This window comes from Vigna unguiculata, chromosome 5 (genome assembly GCF_037176805.1).
Source record: "Vigna unguiculata cultivar grain cowpea cultivar isolate G323 ecotype 2 chromosome 5, ASM3717680v1, whole genome shotgun sequence".
Classification (NCBI taxonomy): Eukaryota; Viridiplantae; Streptophyta; class Magnoliopsida; order Fabales; family Fabaceae; genus Vigna; species Vigna unguiculata.
The window spans coordinates 47,334,848-47,343,601 of NC_140796.1; the positions used below are offsets into that span (position 1 = coordinate 47,334,848).

General features: G+C 29.7%; 1 protein-coding gene and 1 non-coding gene across 2 annotated transcripts; both read right to left on the reverse strand.

The window, feature by feature from the left end:
- Nucleotides 1-5,621: 5,621 nt before the first annotated feature.
- On the reverse strand, nt 5,622-6,214 carry LOC114184190 (taximin). The gene is made up of 2 exons (XM_028071463.2): nt 5,995-6,214; nt 5,622-5,901 (listed from the first exon to the last, which is right to left on the reverse strand). Exons 1-2 carry the CDS (start codon nt 6,102-6,104, stop codon nt 5,778-5,780), a joined length of 234 nt encoding a protein of 77 aa, XP_027927264.1. The 5' UTR covers nt 6,105-6,214; the 3' UTR covers nt 5,622-5,777.
- Nucleotides 6,215-7,336: 1,122 nt separating this feature from the next.
- On the reverse strand, nt 7,337-7,409 carry TRNAA-UGC (transfer RNA alanine (anticodon UGC)). The gene has a single exon. It is a non-coding gene; the product is annotated as a tRNA-Ala (tRNA).
- Between the last annotated feature and the right edge of the window lie 1,345 nt (nt 7,410-8,754).

Sequence of the window (8,754 nt, forward strand, 5' to 3'; positions counted from 1 at the left end):
GCTGCCAAAGCCCCTTTTTAACCCCTTTCCAGGTAAGGGAAGTTAGAGATTTCATGTCAGTTCGATTTTTGCTTATTTTGTCAATGTTTGCATTATTGTGGGGTTGATGTGCTACTGTAAACATTTGGATGGAATGGTATTGCTGTTTGGGCACGAGTGCATGACTGTTGTAGGGAGAATAGTGGCGAGACCCGACATTTTTGCCCAAGCGACCCTGTCTCGCCTAGGTGAGACTTGCAGAAACAAACCCTAGTTCGCACTCGAGCTCTCGCTCAGGCAGAGGGCTTTCGTTCTGAGTGAGGTACTATCTCGCTCAGGTGAGAGATGCTCGCCTAAGCGAGAACGTGTGGGAGCTCAAGGTGTGTCGCTGTAGTTGCAGCCAGGCGAGGAGTGGGCTCGCTCAGGCGAGGAGGGCTCGCCTAAGCGAGCGTGCGAAAAACCTCTCAGGGCCTCTGTCGCGATCTCGCCTAAGCGAGGGCCTGTAGCTTGAGCGAGGGCCTATAGCTTGAGCGAGGGGACTCCTCTCGCCTAAACGAGGACTTCTGGCTTGAGTGGGATCCACTGTAGGCCTCGCTGTTTTCTTCAATTGGTTATGGATTGTTTGGTTTATTGATTTATATATTTTAAGTATGAAGTATGAGAAAGGCATGGAATATATGTAGTTATGAATTGAATTGATATGTTGGTGTGATCTTAGTATGTAAAATGTATGAGATGGTTGGTATTAAAATGACAATGGTATTGGTATGAGATAAAATTCTATATTCATGAATTGGGAAGAATGAGATGGTATGGATTCAACATGGAATATGAATGGGAAATGGTTACAAAGGTTGGCATGAGGTTTGAATATATTTGGTATATGGTCAGTACGTAAATCCATGAGTCTCTAGGTGAGACTTCCTAGTGGTGCTTCAGTGGTCGGGACGTAATTCCATGGCCCCTATTAGTGGGAGTTCATGGTGGTGCCCTATATGTATAGTCTGGTAAGGATTCAAGGTAAGGTTACATCCTGACACTCTAAGGAGTCAGTTAGTCTCACTTAGAGCGGACTGACTCTTATGGTGAGAGTAGTAGGAGGCCTGAAACTCATTAAGGGCTAACCTTGTGTGTGTGTGGGGGAGGGGGGGGGGTTGAAACATTGTAACACTTAGCTCGGGGGTGAGCAGGATAATCCACCACAAGTGCAAGCATCGTTGAATCCGACTAGATTATATGTAATTCGGATGAGTCGTGTCGAGTCTTAGTGTATTGTTTGGAAGGTCATAACATGCTTGAATGATGTATGTATAATTGACTGTGAAAGTGTGTCTGATTGCATGATAAAACTACTTTTGGCTCTAGCTTACCCTTCTATTGTTTGTTGTATGTCTTGTTTGTGTGGTTTTCCCCTCTTGCGATGATCATCAATTTATTGGTGTGAGCAGATGCGAGAAACATCCGTGGTCAACAGGGAGGTGATGGTTCCGCTGCGTAGTCTACCTGGGCTGGATCCTACTATTTTGGGCTTTGTTATAGGGCTATGGCCCATGTATTGGCTTATCCTTTAACTTTAAATGAATTTACTGTTGAACTTTGTATCTTGTTATGTTTTGGCATCGTGGTGTGCCTCGAATATTGTAAGGAGTAAGGTTTAAACTCCTGGACTGCGTTTCTATATTATTTTGTGTGAGGCTTCCTTTAATTAGCTTTATTAATTAAATGGAATATTACAGTAATCCTATTCTAAGATAATATAGACTAATAAAGCATGTGACAATCTAAATACATCTCCCGACTAGTGAAAACGTATGTGCTAAGCCCTCATGCGTCCATTCTTTTTATTTGATATAGCAAATATTTATTGAACTACAAAATAATTTTTATTTCAAATTATCATTAAAAAAAATTGCATGCACTTTTTACTATAAGATGGTTTTTTATATAATAATTATTTAAATTAAAAAATTATTAAAGTGAAAAATGGTAAAATAATTATTTTAATTTATAAAGTAAATAAATTTAGAAAATTGTCATTAAATGGGTAAAATATTGTATTATATGGATTTAAAATAAAAGTTACTTAAAGATTAAATTTGAAGAAAAAAAAAGTGTAAACAAAAGCAAATCCATGTTTTATATAATCACTTTTATCGTAAGGAAAGTGTTCATTTATCTAATTTTGTAACTGAGAGATCGGTAAGTAATGTTTATGTGATATTGGACGCATATTTATTCAATTGTTTTTCCAAATTTTCATATATGATGGAATGAGATATAACTAATAAATTTGATCACATTCAATAATTAAATATTATTTAAAAAATACTCTTATTTACAAATTTAAAAGTTATAGTTAAGTAATCTAATATTTTTTTTTATAAAATATACTTTTATAACATATGATAATATTACATAATGTCATTATTATTTTTTATAATGTTACAAAATTATATTTCGATCAGTTTCAAAACAGTTAAGAAACACACTAATCCTAATCTAAAACACTACAGATTTAGAGAGCATGTGACAATCTAAACTCGTAATAATTGAGAAAAAACCAATAAAAAATCAAAACTCTAATAAAAATATAATTTCTTTTATTGGATCAGGAAACCAATCCAGCTTCATTTTTTTTATCCTCCCAAGACATCTCAAATAGGTCAATCTAAAATAAAATAATTTGTCTCACCCTCTTCTTAGTACCTTTTAACAACCATAAGTAGAGAGTAAGAGAGTACACATTAATTTTTTTTTAAAATTTATTTATTAAGTTACTTTTTCCTTTTTTTTATCTATCTTTATATTATAAAAGCATAATTGAATCTTCTTATTCAACTTTTTAGAACTTTTATAACATGTTCTTTTATTGATTTTAATCTAATGACAAGGAAAAATGTAATTACAAGCACAATAATCTCATTGCTTTACATGGATGAGGCAACAAATCTATCCCCCTCTTCCTTTTCAACCTCCCCAGGCATCTCAAACAGACCAATCTAAACATAAATAATTTGTCTTTTCCTCTACCTAGTAATTATCTTGATAAAGACATAGGTTATTAAGGGAGTAAAAAAGTACATCTGAATTTAGTTTTTTATTTATTTATTGAGTTACTCTTTTTTTTTTCATTACATGATTATTAATTTTAAAATTTTAAAATATATTAAAATTATCTTTAAAATATCAAAATAATATGTTTTTAATGCTCATCAGAATATAACACAAAAAACTCAGCAGAGAAACCAGACTCATGTTATTACACTTTTGTTCTTGACCATAAATTTTATTAATTATAATAAAATAATAAAAAATAAAAGCTAGTTATAAAAATTATATAGAGTTAAATAAAAAGGCTCAATTATTCTTTTCCAAAATAGGAACAGATTAAAAGAAGAAGAAGGATAGAGTGACTTATTAAATAATGAAACTCAATTCTCTTGAACTTTTTTATTCTCAGCCTATATCTATTTCATAGTAATCACTACTATAAAGATGGAAAGACGAATTATATGTGTTTAGATCGGTCTCTTTGAGATGTCTTGGGAGGAGAAATAGGAACATTGAGCGAATTTGTTATCCCAATCCATAAGAAAAATGAGATGATTGTGCTTGTAATTAATTACACATTTATCCTTGAAATTAAATTTCGTTAATTATAAGAAAATAATTAAAAAAATTGTTGTAAAAATTCTAATGAATTAAATAAAAAAGTTCATTTATTCTTTTCTAAAATAGAGACATATAAAAAAAGACTAACTCAATAAATAAAAAAAGTAAATTCATATGTATTTTTTTACTCTTTTAGCCCGACTTTTTCAAGGTAATTAATGAGAAGAGGGAGAGTCAAATTATTTGTGTTTAGATTGGTCTCTTTGAGATGTCTTGGGAGAATAAAAAAAACAGTGGGCTTATTTTGTGGGCTGAATTTGTCCCTCCTATCCATGAGAGAGAGAAAAAAAGATGATTGTTAGGGACGACGGTGCATAAGAAGAGCAGAGTGGGCCCATATAAATCATAATATTTAATATTAATTAATAATAAAATTTAAAACAAAATGTAATAAAAAATAAAACATTATTGAGATATTTTTTATTTATCTTTTGAATTATTTACGTATTGTTTTCATATCTCACTTTTACCTTTTCTTAAAGAAAAAAATTTATTATTTTTACTTTCATTTCTTGTATGTTCTCTTTTATTATTGAAAAAAAGCGCATATCTTTTATCTCTTGAAATATTAATTTAATAATGTCTTTTGTACATATTTTTTATATTTTTTATGATTATAAAAGAAAAAACTATTGTACCGTGAGCCATTTTTGTTGTTTCTACCCCTATAATAGATTTTTTTTGTAATGAAGATTATTAAACAAAATTGCTGAATAAAAATGAAAAATGAATTTCTGGTCGACAATGTCTATTTATATTGAAAAAGAAATTGCTGAAAATAAAATTTTAATTCTAATTTAATTATTGATGAGTTCAAGAATATAAAGGAACAAATGATAACCCATACTAAATTATTTATTCGTTATCTTTGCCTTAATGACACTAATTAAATATATAAATTTTGATTGTATTACTTTGATGAATTTGAATTCTCTACTGAGTTTAATTTTTTTTGTGTTGGTTCTTTACTGTGCCTTCAAAACAACTTGATGACCATTAATTTTGAAATTTAAAAATATATTAAAAAGATATTTAAAGTACCAATATAGTATATTTTCAGTATTTAACGGAGGACAATACAAAAAAAACTCAGTAGAAAATCCAAACTCTATTTTGATTCCCCTTAAAACCTTAGTCAAGATACTGATGATTGTGCCTGTAATTACACACTTGTCCTAAAAATTAAATTTCATTAATTATAATAAAATAAAATAAAAACTTGTTATAAAAATTCTAAAGAATTAAATAAAAAGGTTCAAATATTCTTTTCTAGAATAGAGACAGATTAAAAAAAAAGGAGAGACTAACTCAACAAATAAATAAAAATCTAGGTGTACTCTTTTTCTTTCTTAGTTAGTATGTGTCTCTTTAACGGTAATTACTAAAAAAAGGAAGGGGCAAATTATTTGTGGTTTTCGCATGATGAAAAGGAACATGAGTTGGATTTGTTGCTCCCATCCGTAAGAAGAAATGAGATGATTGTGCTTTTAATTGCACATTTGTTCTCGATCTTAAATTTCATTAGTTGTAATAAAATAAATAAAAAACCTATTATAAATATTCTAAAGAATTAAATAAAAAGATTCAATTATTATTTTCTAATATAGGGATAGAAAAAAAAAAGAGAGTAACTCAATAAATAAATAAATAAACTAAATTCACTGTGTATTTCTTTTTTTTTACTTTCTTAACATGTGTCTGTTTCAAGATAACTTAACAAATAAAAAAAATTAAATTGAGGTGTACTCTTTTTCTCTTTTAGCCTATGTTTGTTTCAAGGTAATTAGTTACTAAGAAGAGTACTTCTAACAACAATCATGTTTCTTTTGTAAACTGTAACACTCAAACCATTCCTGCAATAAATCGGTGTTCCAATTCATCTTACCGATGCTGAATGAAATGTCAACATCCAATTCTTTTGATTTTCCAGACACAGAGAGAGAGAGAGTAAAAAAAAAAAGCATCATTCGTTGAGAAGACGAAAAAGAATCAAATATTAACGGTAAATGAGGGTTATGAATCCAATGAATCACAAGAAGAGGGAAATCCCAAGAAATAGAAATGGGCCATGACAAGACCCATCAAATGCTACAAACGAATCGAAAAGGTGCAGAGGAAAAAAATTTCTAGCAAGGAATTTGTCGTGTGAACCATCTCAGAACTTTTACCGGAAGCTTTACCAGACTCACAGCCAAATTCGCCAATCCCGCGCAGCAAATACAGCAAGGACACAAGCAACTCAATACCGATCTGCACAGTTCCCATCACACCATAATCAAAAATCACAAGCAAAATATTTCAACACAGAAAAAGACAGAAAAATTTCTGAGAAAAAACGCATACCCAAAAACCCAGATAACTGCGCCAACAAGAGATAAGATCAAGGCCAAGAGAGCAAAGGGCAATCCGATCAAGAACCCTAGTGGCCTGCACTCGCAACCTTCTTCTCCCATGATAATTTGACTTGCTTCTTTGAATGTGAAGAAAAAAATGAGAGAAGTGATGATTTGGCTATGTAACGGAAAAAGCGTGTGTTGTGTTGAATTTTCAAAATTAAATTTAAAGACAGACACCGTCACGCGTACGACCGTTTCTATGTACAACGAGTGGCGTCTTGGAAGATTCAGTAGTTGACAGAAATACCCTCACCAACTTATGCGTCGTTTTAGGGTTATGGGGTTAGTTTTGGTATTTCACACTGTGGAAGTTTCCTTGCGTGGTTCGGGAACGGCATTCACATGGGATGGTTGTTGTTTGTTGCCGTCTTTCTTACTTCCTTCTGTCTCAAATCAAAGTTGACCTTTCTATATTATCATATTATTTTCTTATTTCTTCCATTCATATTCACTTTTCTAAACATCATTCTATATTTGTTTTGTTAAAGATCAAGTCATGTTCAAACGGGGAGGAGTTGGGCATAAAGCCCATAAACCACAACTAGTTCAAGTGTTTAGCTGAGGGTTTCTTTTCTAGTTGGGCATTTCTTTCTGCACCCCATAAATTTACTTATGCCCATTTTTCCATTCATTCAAAATTGATTGAAGGTTTTTCAGGTATTAAAGCTATTTGAATATTTTGAGTGATTTTTTTTTTATTATTACTAACATGACAGATTTAATTTAGAACATAGATCAAATCCAACCAAGAGATTGTGAGGACTAATAGTCCATGTTATCCACATACTAAACTCGTTGCAAATTATGCAAATCAGAAGAAAAACAAAGACACATTCTAAAAAATATTCTAAATTAAAAATTTATACCACAAGCTACAGGTTATATGAGTAGTCTATCCTTAAATCTAAATACCCACATCCACTTGTAAGGTATTATGGACAATTTGTTGTTTTTTTTCTTCCTTTACTAATTTATATATTATTGGAGTAATGAATTTTAATATTTTATAAATTTTAGTTATTGCTTAAAAACATGGGCAAACGTTTGTTTTGTAATAACATTTAAATACATTAAAGAATGCAATTCAATCATTATAACAGTTAATTATGATATTTTGGAGTCATGGACTAGTTGGGCCTGCGTGAGCCCAATATGAGATAGTTAACGCATTTTAGGTTGGGCCAATGCAAGTTAGACTGACTTTTCAGTTTGGGGCTTTATTCCTGCACCCATGTTTTCTTCTTCTGCACACCCAAATTTTATAGGATTGAAAAAAATTTTAAAAGATATGGAGATGCAGGAGATCGAACCCTGTACCTCTCGCATGCAAAGCGAGCGCTCTACCATTTGAGCTACATCCCCTTTTGAAATTTTGTTTAATAATAATAGTTTTGTTATTTAATTCAAATTGATGCTAAAAAGAATCTAATTTTACGAATATATCATACTTTAGTAAACTAAGGTGAATGTATCACATTATAGTGCAATAGAATGATACGAGTAGTAAAAATATTTAATGAAAAATTTTAATTAATTTATTATTTCAACTTTTAGTATTTTTTTTCTTGCACTTTTCATGTATCCCGTGTGTAGTTCACTGAATTTTTAGATTATAATTGAAATTCTAGTTTGACGTTAATTGAGAAATTGTGAATTGTAATGGAGATTCGTTTGCGCATGAACATAATAAATTTTATCGCGTAACAAGTAGCAGATTAGCAAAAACTAATACTACATAATTAAAAAAAATAATCAAAAAGAGGGTCAAGCCGTGACTAATACTATGTTTTATTTATTTTAAAAGGAAAAAAAACTGAGGCCTAACTAAATCATATATTAATTTAATTTTAGAATGATTAAATATGTTTTCGTAATTTTAATTAAAAATTAAAATTAGTTTTTTTTCAAAACTTTATATCAGTTCAGTTCTACTATAAGAAAATCCTCAATTAAAAACAAAAAATAGTTAGTCACAATAGTAATCAATTTAAATACTAATTTATAAAATTAAAAATTATTGGTTACTAAAATAGTTACTATTATAAATAAAAAATTATAATTGGTTACTAATTAATTAGAGACTAATTTAAAAATTAAGTCATTTTGATAGTTAATATTTAGTGATCGATTTTTTTATGGTCAAAACTATGGTAAGTAATTTTAAAAATCAATTTAGTGACCAATTATAATTTTTTATTAATAATAATGACTATTTTTGCAACCAATAATTTTTAATTTTATGAATTAGTATCTAAATTAATTATTATATTTATTAATCATTATTAGTCACTAAAAAATATTGCTAGTTAAAAATAATTAATATGTATCAAATTTTATAAATGTTCATAGTTAAGAATTTTTGAGACCTTGACAAATCAACACCAACATTAGCACACGAAAAGTAAATAAGTTTAAACTGAACCATTTGCACAACAATTATCATGTTAATTACAAAAACTTTAAATTTGGCTTTATTTAGATTATAATATGAAAAATATAGTTTATAGTCAAAATAAAAATGTTCAGCAAATGAATTTTCATCTTAATCTTTAATACTTTCATATAATAAATATAAACATATATTTGTTTTTTTCTTCCATCTCAAATTTTCTCCATATTCTTTCTATTTTTCTATCACATAATGTCCTATTTTACCATTGGTGATTAATATTTTACAGAAAGATATTTACTGATCTGAGATATATGT

Excerpts from the sequence above, each read along its gene's own strand:
- LOC114184190 (XM_028071463.2), bottom strand. The coding sequence starts at position 6,104 with ATGGGAGAAGAAGGTTGCGAGTGCAGGCCACTAGGGTTCTTGATCGGA. Across the intron at positions 5,902-5,994 it reads GCAGTTATCTGGGTTTTTGG|ATCGGTATTGAGTTGCTTGT; the intron begins GTATGCGTTTTT and ends GGAACTGTGCAG.